At 40.4% G+C, this 17,711-nt stretch overlaps 1 protein-coding gene and 1 pseudogene across 2 annotated transcripts in view; one reads left to right on the plus strand and one right to left on the minus strand.

Moving 5' to 3' along the window:
- The window catches only part of LOC307038947 (fibulin-2-like), a gene marked incomplete at its 5' end in the record, with an annotated part of 9,030 nt that extends 3,098 nt beyond the window's left edge, over nt 1-5,932 (minus strand). Inside the window, 6 exons of the mRNA XM_079680617.1 lie at nt 250-366; nt 2,164-2,289; nt 2,548-2,676; nt 3,732-3,875; nt 5,487-5,624; nt 5,920-5,932. Coding sequence (XP_079536743.1) covers nt 250-366; nt 2,164-2,289; nt 2,548-2,676; nt 3,732-3,875; nt 5,487-5,624; nt 5,920-5,932 — 667 coding nt within the window. The remainder of the gene's footprint in view (nt 1-249; nt 367-2,163; nt 2,290-2,547; nt 2,677-3,731; nt 3,876-5,486; nt 5,625-5,919) is intronic.
- The window catches only part of LOC307041522 (E3 ubiquitin-protein ligase TRIM39-like), a 21,672-nt pseudogene extending 10,423 nt beyond the window's left edge, over nt 1-11,249 (plus strand). Inside the window, exon 2 of the transcript XR_013810666.1 lies at nt 9,349-11,249. The product of XR_013810666.1 is annotated as an E3 ubiquitin-protein ligase TRIM39-like (transcript). The remainder of the gene's footprint in view (nt 1-9,348) is intronic.
- The last annotated feature ends 6,462 nt before the right edge of the window (nt 11,250-17,711 follow it).

Below are 17,711 nucleotides of genomic sequence, written 5' to 3' on the forward strand. Positions count from 1 at the left end.
CACCATATCCAACACAGACGAGTGTGTGCAGGTGCAGTTCTCAGTGAACCGTGTACCTGATGATGTTAAGAGTACCTCTGACATATCATTGGTTTATTATAAAGTTGTTTTTAAAACACATTAGAAATCATTTCACAGTGAGACCTGGTGAACTTGAGGTAGTGTTTGGTAAATGCTCACAACCACTTTATATTTGTCTCATCTCCACACACTCTACCAGTCTCTACCTGGACCGTTAGTAGGAAATACCTTCACAGGTGTGTCCGTCGTCCTTCAGGTGGTAACCTTGGCGACAGTAGCACTGATATGAGCCGTAGATGTTGGCGCACTCCTGGCTGCACGGTTTCTTGTCACATTCGTTTATATCTAAGCACAGGAAATAAAAGACACAATTATAAAAATCCTTATTTCTGGGGCTGTGCATTGTGGAACGACCACTTCGGCCATTTTGAAGGTGAAGGAAAACTGTTTTTAGTGATGACACAGACTTAAAGAGGACACCTTTTAACCCTCCTAATGTCTTCGTTCCCCCCCCCCTTACTTTGGTGTTCGCGGTCAAATTTGACCGGTCCTGTTTTAACTGCTATTACATTAACACAAGAACCATTAATCATCACCACATTTCAAACTGTAAATGTTGTATCAGACTACTGGTATACATGAAAAACTGCAGTAAATATACAAAGAACAGACACTGAACATGTATTGCGTGGGCCAGGTGTGATCCATGTGGGGGGATGGGCACATAAGGGGGGGAACACAGAGTGTGTGTGTGTGTGTGTGTGTGTATGTGTGTGTGTGTGTGTGTGTGTGTGTGTGGGGGTGTGTGTGTGTGTGTGTGTGTGTGTGTTTTATCTGATCCGGATGGTTACTAATTCCTTTTCTTAATGGCGGTCATGTTTGAGCGGGAACACCATGGGTGTTACAAAGTTGACTAAATCATCCAAAATTCAATGAAAGTGGTGATCAGCAATTGTATAGATATGTTCAAATGTCCACTGTGAAGGATATCATGAAGCCTTAATGCAGTGGTTCTCAAAGTGGGGGGCGGGCCCCCCCTGGGGGGCGCAGAGGCATGACAGGGGGGGCGCGAGAGACCAGGAGGAAAGATGGTTATAAAATTATTATTTTTTAAAATCATAATTTGAAAAATTATTTATTCGAAAATAATATGATACAGTACAGTACTATTACGTCTGGGTCTCTGTGTTTCATTAAAGCTCAGCTCTGTGTGTGTGTGGAACGAGCCATTTTGTGTGCGTGCACGAGCGAGAGAGAGAGAGCGCACCGGTACCGGAGATCGTTGTTGTTAGCTTCTGGTGCTAGCGAGCTACGCTAACGGATATAAGGAGTTTTTTCAACAACAAAGTGGAGGAGAGTCCTCTCCTGTCAGACTGAGAGACTCAGTAGAGCTAAAGGACTCTCTCAGTGTTATCTCAGTGGGTCTCAAACGTTTTGGTCACCATTAATGTAAACAATTATTTCCGAGGCACACCTTTATATGATCATTATAGTTATAAAAAAATAAGAGATTAAATTAAAAACAGGTATGAAATACTATATGACAGTAAAAAAATAACAAAGTTTAAAAGGGTGATTTGTAAAATATCCATAAAGAAAAAGTAAATCTGTTTACAGTTCTGTTTCAAATGGGTGTTGAGCATGCCCCCGGACCCCCCGGTCTAGGTGGTGTGAGGTCCACACACCACCTATAAAAATAGCACTTTACCCCTTCTTACACCTATGCCGTGAGCTGATTATCAAGCCTTAATTGTAACAGCCGTGGGTACACTGTGTATATGCGTGGGGATTGTTGTAGTTTCAAATTCAACTGTGGCGACCGGTACATTAATGGGAAACCCTAAATGTTTGAGCACCCTCTATGAAACGTCAAGCTACCCCACAGCACCCCGACTATTTGTGTTGGCCACTGAGCCTGACTATTTGTGTTGGGGGGGCCCGACATTTTTTTTTCTCCAAATGGGGGGCCTGACAGAAAAAGTTTGAGAACCACTGCCTTAATGCAATCAAATGTAAAACAAAAAAGTTATGATTGATGAAAGTATTAAATCGGTCAGATTTGACACGAAGACAACACGAGGGTTAATCAATATATATAATCTCTTATATCTTTATGTCAGAGAAAATGAAAGTCCGGCTAACCTTTACAGTTCTTGCCGTCCAAAGCCAGGGAGAAGCCCTCCGTGCAGGAGCAGTGGAACGAGCCGGGGGTGTTTTCACACGTCTGTCCACACAATCTGCCGGGGAAACGCCAGCACTCATTTATATCTGGAGGAGCAGGAGAGGCAAGGTGAGTTTACTTATAAAGCACCTTTCAACACAAGGCAACTCAAAGAGCTTTACACAAATGAAAGCCATTAAGAGCATTAAGAAATAGTGCAACAGAAACATATTATAAGATGGCACGATAAACACTCCAGAGCTCATTCAGAAACACAACTAGTGATGTGTGGAGAGACTTTTTCACCTTCAAAACAACGTAATGTTAGCGTGAACATGTAAAGTTTGTGACGCAGGGACTCGTACCGGTGCAGAGTTTCCGCAGAGAGTCGTACTGATATCCCGTCTGACAGTCACAGGTGTAGCTGCCAGGAAGATTGTGACAAATCTGACCGAGTCCACAGCGGTTTGTCCCCATCTGACACTCGTCAAGGTCTACACAGGAGACAGAAGGTCATCAGGGTTTGGTACGTACTGTAAATGTTTCATTTCATTTGTATTTGTTCCGTTCATGGTATCCACAACTTAATGTATAACAATTATTTACAAAACATGTCTCTATAACCACACCGTACCCGAAAAGGAGCAGGGAGAAGAAGATGATCTGATATGACCTGCCGCTTTCTAGAAATAGATGGTCTGTCCTTCATATTTTCTTATTCACAACTAATCATAACAGTATCGTAGGAAAATAAGAGACACACAAAAACGTACAAAAATATACTTAGTTCCCACTTGACAGTTAACGGAAAGAAAAAACTAAAAAACATCACATGACCAAGGAAAAGTGCAACATCCTCATCGAGTCCTACTGGAGTAGAAGGGGGAAGTGTGAATCTATACTTCTACTTCCTGAATCTGCTTTATGGTTTTCACTTTCTTTGCTTCATTTGTTCTGTTTTTAATTCAGCAGGTGAACCTATGTTCATAAAATAGTGTGTGTGAGCTTAACTGTGTGTTGAACTAAAAAGGTTTTCTGTCAGCTCAGATTTTATTTCTGCTTTTTTAAACTGTAGTATGTGCTCATGGGTTTCAGTGTTGGTGTGTAGGCTGCTGCCTGGATGTGCTGAATGAAAGGCAGGTTTTACTGTCAAAAAAATAATTTCTGATCCTAAATATCTTGGTTTCTCCTTTCCTAAGGTCACATTGTTCTGTTGTCTTACCTAATAAGTAAAACACATCTTATTGATATTTATTTTCTCTAGTATTTATTTGCATTGCATTTAATATCGAGGTAATCCAAAAGATACTCAGATTAGGTTACTGATTACATTTCTTTACAGGTAACTAGAAATTATAACAGAATTACAATATTTTGAAAGTGTCCCTCACTCATCATATCACCTACACTCACTAGCTGATATTCAGGCTCTCTCTCCTCTGATATGGGATTTCTATAACTAAACATTTGAGAAGAGACTCTTCAGCCTCAATGCTCTCATCTCCATCTTTTTTAAGTTGTGCTGCTGTGTTTCAGAGGAGCTTCTCACCGACACACGTGGCTCCATCAGAGCTGGCGCTGTACCCCGGGCTGCAGGAGATGGTCTTCTGCTGGCAGGAGAAGGATCCCACCGTGTTGTTGCAGTTAAAACCAGAGCTGCACAACTCTCTGAGGCTGAGGCACTCATTGATGTCTAAAGAAACACACAGAGAGAGAGACAGCTGAGGATAACTGATGTGTTTACCTACATAATACACTTACAAAAACATCTTATTGAGATTTATTAACACTCATTAATGTCCGCACAAACACAGAGAGAAGCACGACTAGAGACAGCTGAGAATAACTGATGTGTTTACTTACTGTCTTCCACAATACACTTAGGTAAAAAACGTATTGATATTTATTAACGCTCATTCATTTAATTGACCTTTTGATGCTGAGGTCATCCAAAAGCACAGGTGAGAGAAGTTCTCAGATCTAGTACTTGAGTAAAAGTAGAAGTACTCATATCTTGTACTTGAGTAAAAGTAGAAGTTCTCAGATCTAGTACTTGAGTAAAAGTAGAAGTACTCATAACTTGTTCTTGAGTAAAAGTAGAAGTACTCAGATATTGTACTTGAGTGAAAGTAGAAGGACTTAGATCTTGTCCTTGAGTACAAGTAGAAGTTCTCAGATCTAGTACTTGAGTAAAAATAGAAGTACTCAGATCTTGTACTTGAGTAAAAGTAGAAGTACTCAGATATTGTCCTTGAGTAAAAGTAGAAGTACTCAGATCTTGTACTTGAGTAAAAGTAGAAGTACTCAGATCTTGTCCTTGAGTAAAAGTAGAAGTTCTCAGATCTAGTACTTGAGTAAAAATAGAAGTACTCAGATCTTGTACTTGAGTAAAAGTAGAAGTACTCAGATATTGTCCTTGAGTAAAAGTAGAAGTACTCAGATCTTGTACTTGAGTAAAAGTAGAAGTACTCAGATATTGTACTTCAGTAAAAGTAGAAGTACTCAGATCTTGTACTTGAGTAAAAGTAGAAGTACTCAGATCTTGTTCTTGAGTAAAAGTAGAAGTACTCAGATATTGTCCTTGAGTAAAAGTAGAAGTTCTCAGATCTAGTACTTGAGTAAAAATAGAAGTACTCAGATCTTGTACTTGAGTAAAAGTAGAAGTACTCAGATATTGTCCTTGAGTAAAAGTAGAAGTACTCAGATCTTGTACTTGAGTAAAAGTAGAAGTACTCAGATATTGTACTTCAGTAAAAGTAGAAGTACCAGAGTGTAGGAATACTCTGTTACAGTAAAAGTCCAGCATTCAAAATGTTCCTCAAGTAAAAGTAGAAAAGTATTCTCATCAAAATATAGTGAAAGTAGCGACAGTAAAAGTAGTCATTGTGCAGATTGGTCCATTTCAGAATAATATATATGATATGTTTTATAATGATTGATCATGAAAGTGTTCTCAAAGCTGGTAAAGGTGCAGCTAGTTTTTTATAAAATGGAAATACTCAAGTACAAGTATCTCAAAATTGTACTTAAGTACAGTACTTAACTAAATGTATCTGTTACTTCCCACCTCTGTCCAAAAGTAACGGAAAGCAAATTTAATTGATTATCATTTTTGTTTTAAAAACCTTCCCACTCTGGAATTACTCATGGCCGTACCTCCTGATATTATAACAGGAAAGAGGGATTTCATTTGTTAACTTTATAAAACATCTAAAGAGTAAAAATGATGAACTGTGGTTTTATTGGGGGTTGGACTGATTCTTGTCACTGTGAGGTTACCATTCAAACAAAGACAGTTTCTTACCGATACAGTTTCCATGGGAGTCCTGTGAGAATCCGGTGATGCACTTTGGTTTGTGATTACAGAGGAAGGAGCCGAGTGTGTTCTCACACACGAAGCCAACGCCACAGTTATGGGTTCCCAGAACACACTCGTTAATATCTGAGGGTAAAAGAACAGAAAACAAACATTTCATTTTGACAAAAATAGTCAAACACACTTTTATCCCGTCAATGAATTCAGATTTAGTCTAGTTATGATGCTTTCAGCTCAAAAATCATGTCATGCAGCTCTCCCCTATATGAAGGTACATAAGACGCTTTTCATTTTAAAAAGTATCGTTATCGGCGATACTGGCCCTGAAATACTTGGTATCGGATCGAATCCAGATGTTGTGGTATCGCCCACCCCTATAACAGACAGCAGAGCAGTGGGAGCCGGTTGGTCAACCCCCGACCCGTATTGCGCATGCGCAGATCTAAGATCCAGTAGAAATGATAAAAAAGTAAAAGTCTGCTGCTTATTGTTCTACTAGGCCAAAATAGAGTCAAAGAGTATATGAGAGTGAGAGTGTGTTAATTCATATATTTGGCAGTTTGGAGTAAGTCTGTAGATTTGTTTGTGTGTGTGTGTTTCATGTATAGGCCTCTCACGATAATTATTTTTGTTGGATACATTTTCCCGGAAATTATTGCGATAAATGATAATATTGTCGGCACCGTTGTATGACCATTTTAGACCACTGACATAATGATAATATATAATAATAATTCAAGTACATCCTTTCAAACTGCTAGTCACATCCTCATGTAAATGGCAATTTATCGAGTTCATTTTTATTTATCGTACGATAAGTCAATTAATTGCTTATCGCGACAGGCACACAATAAAACAGTGGAAACAAACATGTGCTTGACTTTCATTAGTGAATGAAACTGTGTGCCCTTTATAGTCTGTGTCCAATATTGTGTATTTGTATATTGTATATATATCCTATATATATGCTAAGGTCCCGCTGCTGACATGATAGCAGTCATTTAGTGCGCATATGTGTAATTAAACCCATGATATCAAAATCTCACTCCAGCCAGGTACCCAAAGTGGGCAACCCTGCTATAAAGGCACCACATCACGGTCACATGACTTCACGTCACCACCGCTAAGCTAAAGGTGGCTAATGTTGGGCTATAAAGGAACTACAGCACGGTCACATGACTTCACGTCACCACTGTTAAGCCAAAGGTGGCTAATGTTGGGCTATAAAGGAACTACAGCACGGTCACATGACTTCACCTCAACACCGCTAAGCTGAAGGAGGCTAATGTTGGGCTATAAAAGAACTAAAGCACGGTCACATGACTTCACCTCAACACCGCTAAGCTAAAGGAGGCTAATGTTGGGCTATAAAGGAACTAAAGCACGGTCACATGACTTCACCTCAACACCGCTAAGCTAAAGGTGGCTAATGTTGGGCTATAAAGGAACTAAAGCACGGTCACATGACTTCACCTCACCACCGCTAAGCTAAAGGTGACTAATGTTGTGCTATAAAGGAACTACAGCACGGTCACATGACTTCACGTCACCACTGCTAAGCCAAAGGTGGCTAATGTTGGGCTATAAAGGAACTACAGCACGGTCACGTGACTTCACGTCACCACCGCTAAGCTAAAGGAGGCTAATGTTGGGCTATAAAGGAACTACAGCACGGTCACATGACTTCACGTCACCACCGCTAAGCTAAAGGTGGCTAATGTTGGGCTATTAAGGAACTAAAGCACGGTCACATGACTTCACCTCACCACCACTAAGCTAAAGGAGGCTAACGTTGGGCTATAATGGAAATACAGCACGGTCACATGACTTCACCTCACCACCACAAAGCTAAAGGCGGCTAATGTTGGGCTATAAAGGAACTACAGTACGGTCACATGACTTTACATCATCACCACTAAGCTAAAGGAGGCTAATGTAGGTTGAGTGGTATACTCGTAGTATTTATGCTGTAATTCCTCTCTGTATAATGTGTGCTTCACCATATTTCAGATAAACTTTTTGAGGAAACTTCCCGCAAGGCGAATATCACAGGATCGGTCTTTGGTGGAGTTTTTGTGGGAGCTTTTATACTTCTTGCTCTGCTTGTTGCTATAGAGTTCACAAGATGTTGTGCTAAAAGTAAGTTCATACTATAGATGGTTTCACCATGTACATCATGTGCAGACATCAACAAAACAGTAACCCTCTCATGTCAAAAACTGCAAGGGTTTTGTACTTGACAATGACATGTGTTTGGAAAACTTTTTCTGTTGTATTTGAAGGTGAAATATGTTGTTGATGATCTATAAAACAGAAGCTAATTGATCAAGAGCCGACGAAAAACCTTTCAAACTTGTATCACTTTGATTAAATAGTGATGAGAAAGAACTGAACGCAGACTTAATGTTGTATCATATTATATATCAGGGGTGTTTCTAGAAAGATATAGTATGAGGTGATACTGTGGCGCTGATCTTGTTTATCAGATGTATCAATTATATCGAGAACATGACGCCCGCAATCAAATGGACGTAAAGAACAATGAGACGTAAAAACAAAGCTGTCTCTGCCGTCTGACGCTCTGTTTGATACTCATATTTCTGGAGGAATTATAACGTTTTTTGAAGGACAGAAAGATTGTTTTCTGGCATCACTTTAACATTTTACGGTCGGAAATCTGCATTTTAGTTTGAAGGCTCACGCTGAGAGTTAGAGGGCGGAGCCTACTAAACGAACCAACCTTTCACAAGATAAACAAAAGTATAAGTTTCAGTGTGGATAGGTTCATAGTTCAATTAGTTCACACTTTTTAACTGATGTGCCACTTGACAGATATTTGGTTTGTGAAACACTATGTGCGCCTACAAGTTTACATACAATAAATCAGTTTATATTTGAACTCAAACACCACTTCAACCTTTAATCCAGCAATGAATCAGCACTTTGGACTGAGACACTCCCTGAGTTACACGAGAGGAGACAGCCGAGGAGGCGTGACAGAGCTCCTCCCTCACCTGACTCACCTGAGTTAAACCAGGAAACACTTTGTTGTTCTCCCTCACTGCAGAGAGACAGACAGACTGAAAAACAGAAGATCAGATTCACCTTCAGACCAAACTAACAACTTCCTCTGAGTTCAGCTACAGGAGAGAAAAGTGGACACTACAACACTGCTGCTTCAACCTGCGGACCCTCCACCCCCTGAAGGTGAGTCTGACTCAAAATCACTCATATTGAATTTCAGTGAAGTCATTAGAGGAGGGGGAGGGGAGCCATGACTTTTATTTTGTAACTTCATAGTTGAAGACAAATCCTGAAGTGCTACAAGCAGTAAGTATAGAACAATATAAAACAGCACAGAACACGGTACAATGAATAGTAAAAAACATAAAAGGTCTAGGAAGAGGCTCTATTGAAAAGATGGGTTTCGGTTTCGAGGCCTTTGATAAGTATTGTGACTCCTGCAGACAACAAACTGACTTAAAAGCGACACTGCTTTTTAATATTAGGCAAATGGGCCAAGTCACCAAAACAAAGGTAATTCCTCTGTGGAGCTGAAAGTCCTGCTTTAGAAGCTTCATTAAGACTGTACAGCTGAATGATACTCTGTGAGCTACTTGACGGTTAAAATGTTCTGTACTGCAGAGATACAATGAGGTTAAACCAGTTTATGGTGAGTTGCTGAGGAGTGGCTGGTGTTTGTGGAGTGAGACACACCTGTGTGTTGCAGGTGAACAGAGAGACTAACCAGGAAACACTTTGTTATTCTTCCTCACTGCAGAGAGACAGACGACTGAGAATCAGACCATCAGACGGTGACTGACTGTACTTCCTGTCTGCTGTGTTTCAGATTCACTCAGAGACAACATGGCTTCCAGGTTAGAGGAAGATCTCTGCTGTCCGGTCTGTCAGGAAGTCTTTAGAGATCCTGTTCTTCTGTCCTGCAGCCACAGCTTCTGTAAAGCCTGTCTGCAGACCTGGTGGGATGGGAAAGAAGAAAAGGAGTGTCCAGCTTGTCGGAGAAAATCCTCCAAAGATGAACCTCCCGGTAACCTGGCTTTGAAGAACACGTGTGAGACCTTCTTACAGGAGAGAGGTCAGAGACCTTCAGAGGCTTTCTGCAGTCTGCACTTTGAGAAACTCAGACTCTTCTGTCTGGACCATCAGCAGCCAGTGTGTCTCGTCTGCAGAGATTCAAGAACACACACAAACCACAGCTTCAGACCCATGGATGAAGCTGCTCAGGATCTCAGAGAGGAGCTCCAGAAGTCTCTGCAGCCCTTTCAGGAGAAACTGAAGCTCTTTGAAGAAGTTAAAGTGAAGTTTGATCAAACAGCAGGACACATGAAGGTCCAGGCTCAACACACAGAGACGCAGATTAAGGAGCAGTTTAAGAAGCTTCACCAGTTTCTAGAAGAGGAAGAGGAGGCCAGGATGGCTGCACTGAGGGAGGAAGAGGAGCAGAAGAGGAGGATGATGGAGGAGAAGATGGAGGCTGTGAGCAGAGAGATAGCAGCTCTTTCACACACAGTCAGAGCCACAGAGGAGGAGCTGAGAGCTGAAGACGTCTCCTTCCTGCTCAACTACAAGGCTGCAGTGGAGAGGCTGCAGCGCCCCCTGCTGGAGGATCCACAGCTGCCCTCAGGAGCTCTGATAGACCAGCCCAAACACCTGGGCAACCTCAGCTTCAACATCTGGAGCAAGATGAAGAACATGGTGTCCTACTCTCCTCTCATCCTGGACCCAAACACTGCTCATCCAGACCTCATCCTGTCTGAAGATCTGACCTCAGTGAGAGGAGGAGGAGACGAACAGGAACTTCCTGATAATCCAGAGAGGTTTGATGAATACCCCCGTGTCCTGGGCTCTGAGGGCTTTGACTCAGGGACTCACAGCTGGGATGTCCAGGTTACAGAAAGCACATTCTGGTCACTTGGTGTGTTAGCAGAGTCTGCCCAGAGGAAGGGACTCATGGAGTCTGGATTATGGAGAATAGGTTTCTCTAAAGGTGAATACTCAGCATGTTCACCATCAGATCCACTCATTCCTCTCCGCCTGAGAAGGAGCTCCAGAGGGTCAGAGTGAATCTGGACTGGAACAGAGGAAATTTGTCGTTCTCTGATATTGACACTAACACACACATACACACCTTCACACACACTTTCACTGAGAAGATGTTTCCATACATTTGCAACAGAGATACATTCCCAATACATATTTTACCAGAGGTGGATAAGGTTGACGACCATGAGGAAGAGGAAGGCGATTACCGTGATGACGACCGTGACGATTACCCTGACGATTTCATTGACGCTTTCAGTGACGATTACCTTGATGACGACCGTGACGATTACCCTGACTATTTCATTGACGGTTTCAGTGACGATTTCCGTGACGATAACGACGACATTAACTAACATTTTAATTACAAATACAAGTCCTTCTTTCTGGGATAAATATTTCACTCCACATTAGTTCTTTCCTGGAAATGAGAGAATGTGTCTGCACTGTGTCATTGTCTTCCAGATGTATTGCTAAGTGTAAGATAAAGTGAATCTTCTTTGGCCTGTGTACCCAACTTCTTTGAAGTTGTGGAGATGCACTGTATTGTGTCTTTCAGGGTAATTCCAGGTTATTGCAATTTATTTTTTATCAGTAGTTTCTAATCGTTATAAACGACATTGACTTCCTACAAATGATTGAGACCTTGGAAAATGGCATTACAATTCATAGAAGTTTTAAAGAAGGCTACACTTGAATAATAACCCCTCAATGCAAAGTTAAACCATGACGTTGTGTAAATGGAGGTTAACAATAAACACTTTGGCTAATTTTGCTATTGTGTCAGCTAAAACAATGGGTAATTTCCAAATACAAATGTGCTGATTTGTTATAGATTGAACCACCATAAACATAATTGTCTGTGTATGATGTGATATTGCAATTTCTAATAGTTTCAGAAGCGATATACTGTCCTAAGAAATGTAGTCATAAATGCTGGGATAAGAGTGGAGAAAAAACAAAGAAAGTCCTTCTTTCAAAATCTTAGCAAAGTGAAAGTTCAAAGTTCCATAAAAATGATGCAAAATCCACTTATTTTCTACATCAACATGTGTCCCCTCTTCTTCATGTCTCTTCTACATCAACATGTGTCCCCTCTTCTTCATGTCTCTTCTACATCAACATGTGTCCCCTCTTCTTCATGTCTCTTCTTCATCTACATGTGTCCCCTCTTCTTCATGTCTCTTCTACATCTACATGTGTCCCCTCTTCTTCATGTCTCTTCTACATCTACATGTGTCCCCTCTTCTTCATGTCTCTTCTACATCAACATGTGTCCCCTCTTCTTCATGTCTCTTCTACATCAACATGTGTCCCCTCTTCTTCATGTCTCTTCTACATCATCATGTGTCCCCTCTTCTTCATGTCTCTTCTTCATCTACATGTGTCCCCTCTTCTTCATGTCTCTTCTACATCTACATGTGTCCCCTCTTCTTCATGTCTCTTCTTCATCAACATGTGTCCCCTCTTCTTCATGTCTCTTCTACATCATCATGTGTCCCCTCTTCTTCATGTTTCTTCTACATCAACATGTGTCCCCTCTTCTTCATGTCTCTTCTACATCAACATGTGTCCCCTCTTCATGTCTCTTCTACATCAACATGTGTCCCCTCTTCTTCATGTCTCTTCTACATCAACATGTGTCCCCTCTTCTTCATGTCTCTTCTACATCAACATGTGTCCCCTCTTCATGTCTCTTCTACATCAACATGTGTCCCCTCTTCTCCATGTCTCTTCTACATCAACATGTGTCCCCTCTTCTTCATGTCTCTTCTTCATCAACATGTGTCCCCTCTTCTCCATGTCTCTTCTACATCAACATGTGTCCCCTCTTCTTCATGTCTCTTCTATATCAACATGTGTCCCCTCTTCTTCATGTCTCTTCTACATCAACATGTGTCCCCTCTTCTTCATGTCTCTTCTACATCAACATGTGTCCCCTCTTCTTCATGTTTCTTCTACATCAACATGTGTCCCCTCTTCTCCATGTTTCTTCTACATCAACATGTGTCCCCTCTTCTCCATGTTTCTTCTACATCAACATGTGTCCCCTCTTCATGTTTCTTCTACATCAACATGTGTCCCCTCTTCTCCATGTTTCTTCTACATCAACATGTGTCCCCTCTTCATGTTTCTTCTACATCAACATGTGTCCCCTCTTCTCCATGTTTCTTCTACATCAACATGTGTCCCCTCTTCTCCATGTTTCTTCTACATCAACATGTGTCCCCTCTTCATGTCTCTTCTACATCAACATGTGTCCCCTCTGTGTTCAGAGACTCTGACATTTTCAGGAAAAAAGACCCCCTCTCTTTTTGTCCTGATCTATTTCTATAAAAACCTGTCTGAAAATGAGCTGATCAGATTTTGGCCACTTTGTGATGTCACAATGTTTTTTGGGTTGTGCAACCATTAACCAATCAGCAACCAAGGTAACCCCCCTCCCCACACCTTATCACCTGAATCTCCCCCTAGAACACCATTGTGTTTTTTTTAAACCAATCACTTCACAGAGGGGCGTCGCCAGCAGCAGCTCATTAGCATTTGAAGCTACATACGCAGAATCAGCACTTTTGGAACAGGGCTGAAACAGAGGGGATTATGGGATGCGGCAATGATCTGTTTGATGTTTCAGACAAACAGAGACATGTTCTGTATATATCTGAGACCTGTAAATGACTTTGACCGTCTAGTCATTGTTGGTGATTTTAACATCCATGTTGACAACCCCCAGGACAGAGGGGCTAAATAACTTTTTTGTTTTCTTGATAACTATGGACTGACTCAGCATGTGACGGAGCCCATGCACAATAAGGGGCACACTCCGGACTTAATTATCTCAAAGGGTCTGAATATCTCTAAGGTTGTGGTGAATGATGTTGCACGCTCTGATCATTCCTGTGTTTTCTTTGAGAGCTCTATTTCTGTTCACAAAAAATGTCAAAAAAGAGGTAACCACAAAGTGATATTTAACCGAAAATACTTGGGAAATGTTTACTCAGAATTTTTCTCAGTTCTCCGCGCACCCCCCGCGAGAGTGAGAGAGAGGTGACAAGGGGAGCACGTCTGTAACCCGACACCGTTGCAATGAATCGACATTTGACCAATCACGGCTTTGATACGGCCACTAGTGCAGCTGAAGAGATGTTGGTGAAAAGACAGTTTCAGTCCGGCGCAAGCAAGAGGGAAAAAAACAAAACATGAAGAAACTAGAGCATCACTCGAAGGTGGGTTATTGTATGAGTCTAATATACAACTTGCAAATGTTGTATAAGTCAAATTGCCAATTGCCATATTAAAACATCAGCTGCAATTCACGACATGAAGAAGGCAGTCTCTGCATAGTATATAGGCTAATGGAGATGCAGTTATTTCCAGCATTCTTTATTTACCATTCATTCAAGTCTGTTATGCCTTTTATCTGCTAATGTACAGGAGGAAGGGTGATAAACTGTCTGTCTAGTTGGCTTACATAACAGTTAAAGTTTACAGCCTAAAAAACGTGGAGCATTTTTTCCCCTTTTATTCATTTGTATGTCAATTTGCACATTTCATGGTGACGCTCAGCCTCTCCCCTTAACTCCTAACAGTCATCATCATGTCAACCACAACACAGATAAATACTGATAGAAATGTGTGTGTAGTTGTTGATACATTGCTGACAGAGGGAACTACATTTGAATACAGATTTAATGTCGCTTGGGGCCCCAAGTTGGCCAGGGGCGGCCCCGAGTGTTAGTATTATTAGATCTCAGTGCTGCGTTTGACACTGTTGACCACAACATATTCCTCGACCGACTAGAAAACTTGGTGGGACTTTCTGCAACAGTTCTAAATTGGTTTGAATCTTACAGGACAGAAAAAACTTTGTTTCTATAGGTAAATACACATCTGAGTTGACAAATATGACATGTGGGGTACCTCAAGGCTCCATCTTGGGGCCTCTTCTCTTTAGCATCTACATGCTACTACTGGCTCAGATAATGAAAAACAACAAAATAAGTTACCATAGCTATGCGGGTGACACACAAATTTACTTAACAATTTCACCAGGAGACTATGCTCCAATTCAAACACTGAGTAAGTGCATTGAACAAATCAATGACTGGATGTGTCAGAACTTTCTCCAATTATACAAAGATAAAACTGAGGTAATGGTTTTTGGAGCCAAGGCAGAACGTATAAAAGTTAGCGCTGAGCTTCAGTCTGCAATGTTCAAAACAACAGATAGAGCCAGAAATCTAGGTGTAGTCATGGACTCTCACCTGAGTTTCAACAGTCACATTAAAACAGTTACTAAATCAGCCTACTATCACCTAAAGAACATATCTAGGATTAAAAGACTGATGTCACAGCAGGATTTGGAAAAACTTGTCCATGCTTTTATCTTCAGTAGACTGGACTACTGTAATGGTGTCTTCACAGGTCTCACTAAAAAATCTATTAGAAAGCTGCAGCTGATTCAGAACGCTGCTGCTCGAGTCCTTACTGACACTAAGAAAGTGGATCACATCACTCCTGTTCTGAAGTCTTTACACTGGTTCCTCACTAACACTAAGAAAGTGGATCACATCACTCCAGCTCTGAAGTCTTTACACTGGCTTCCTGTGTGTCAAAGAATAGATTTCAAAAATACTGCTGCTGTTTATAAAGCACTGAATGGTTTAGGACCAAAATGCATTTCTGACCTCCTGCTAAATGATGAACCATCCAGATCTCTCAGCAGGGCCGTGGGAAGTAGGGGTGCTGAGGGTGCTGCAGCACCCCCTGGTGGAGGACAGGGGATCTGCACTTCAACAATATATAATAAAAAAAAAACTTTTCAGCCTTGATGTAACAACATTCATAATTAAGTAAATGTAACACCCTTTTCACCCCGGTTACACTTTCCATTTGCCCTGTACGATGGGCGCTGTAGTGATGAAAGTGGGGGATGTTGGCTTAGCAGGCGCCCGCAGCTCACAGCCAAAGTGAGAGAGATAGAGAGAGGGGACACCGCGGGGATACCGTGGTACCGGCGGGGATTGTTGTTAGCTTCTGCTGCGCTAACGGATATAAGAAGCTGTTTCTACAATAATGTGGAGGGAGTGTTCTGTCCTGTCAGACTGAGAGGCTCAGTGAGGTAAAGGACTCTGAGGGTTTGGATAGTTCACTTTAGTCTAAATTATCTCAGTGAGTCTCAAACGTTTTGATCACAATTTATGTAAACAAATATTTCCAAGGTACACCTTTTATAATTATTAGGATAAATAAAAACAGGTTTGAAATCATTCCAATGTATACTATAGGACAGTAAACCAAAAATATCGTTTAAAACTGCAGAGATTTAAAAATATAAAAAAATATAAACACAAATAAAATAAGTTACATTTATTTGTTATTGGCTATGGTAAGTTATTGGAAATGTTCACATACTTATTTGATTAATAAAATGCAAACCGATCTGTTGTACCCTCTAGATCAGTCTAGTAATTGGGCGCTCAAAGTGCACCAGATTGAAGCATTTGACTTTAAAATGTTAAAAAAATCTTCCCGGGGGACACCCCCGGACCCACCTAGAGGTTGTGAAGTCCACCCCTCCAATTAAAACATGTTATAATATTAAATACATTTGAAGCCTTGTTATATAAGCTGTCCACCATGTCAATATGTTTCTCTTTTTGTTGTGTATTGGTCTTTTGCAGAGGTTTTTCATTGCCAGCTAAAATCTTGCCTAGGGCAGCACATTGGTCAGAACCAGCCCTGGTGTCATCCCCACAGCACCCCCGATTTGAAACATGTTCCCACGGCTATGTCTCTCAGGTCTTCAGGGACTGGTCAGCTTTCTGTCCCCAGAGTCAGAACTAAACATGGAGAAGCAGCTTTCAGTTATTATGCTCCAAATATCTGGAACAAACTCCCAGAAACCTGCAGGTCCGCTGCAACTCTGACTACTTTTAAATCCAGGCTGAAGACTTTTCTTTTTGCCGCTGCTTTTAATTGAACTATTCATATCTTAAACTGCACTGTAACTTTTATTCATGTATTTCTTCTTTTAATGTTTATTATATTATCTTTGCTGACTGATTTTAAATGCCATTTTCTTAATGTCTTTCATTTTTTGTAAAGCACTTTGAATTGCCTTGTGTTGAAAGGTTCTATATAAATAAACTTGCCTTGCCTTGCCTACTGTTGAAAATATTTTAATAGGGGACCTTTAAAGTTCCAAAAGTTAATCTTACGATACACTGATTTATAGTTAGCGATGCATTAATGTATTCAACGATTTAATGTTGCTTCTAATAAAGGATAAGCTTATTTTTTATGACTTTTAGTTTGCGTTATAGGCATGTTTAAAGTTATACCATATTTCTGTGTTTTGTATCACTAATCTGATTCTGAAAATTAACTAAAGCTGCCAAATCCATGTTGACATAATGACATGAAGGGTTGTGTTGATAAAGTTATGTAACCGTCCCCGTGTTGAAGATGAGTCATCAAATGTATTTTCATGCTTTATAGGAAGAAAGAAGTGGGACTGATTTGAACACATATTCAGTATCCGAGTCAAATTAACAATTAACAGAGGTTTAAAAATGTCAAATATATATTATTTTCATTACACTGTGTGATTATGTTTAATCCAACTGCAAATTTGAGCAGCGAATCATTTATCAGATCAAAATAAAATAGATTTTAATTTCCAATCCAGACAATATTGTTTTTAAAACGTTGAAATCAAGGTTTTATTACATGCACTTTTTACATGTTAAACTTGTATAATGAACATACAGAGTTACTGGGTTTAAATGAACTCCCTGACAGACCTCTTCATCAGGGAATAAAATACATGTTTTTCAGAGATTTCTAAGTATTTAAATACGGAGTAAATGTTAAACACAGTTTTCCCAGGAGAAGCCTAAACAGAGAGGACGACCCATTGCTGTTCAGCGTGGATTATCAAATGCACACGTTTATTAACTCTAAAGGATTTAATCTCAATCTAAAATACTGATTTCTTGGCAGCGGTGTTTATCGAGTTTTAACAACATCTTAAACTTCTAATTTGACCAATCAGAGTTGAGTATTCAGCTAAAACGTTTAATAAAATAGAATAAAACATGTAATAAGTGATCAAAACATAAATATGAACACCATTAAGATAAATAAGAT

This window comes from Notothenia rossii, assembly GCF_949606895.1.
Source record: "Notothenia rossii genome assembly, chromosome: 5".
Taxonomy (NCBI): domain Eukaryota; kingdom Metazoa; phylum Chordata; class Actinopteri; order Perciformes; family Nototheniidae; genus Notothenia; species Notothenia rossii.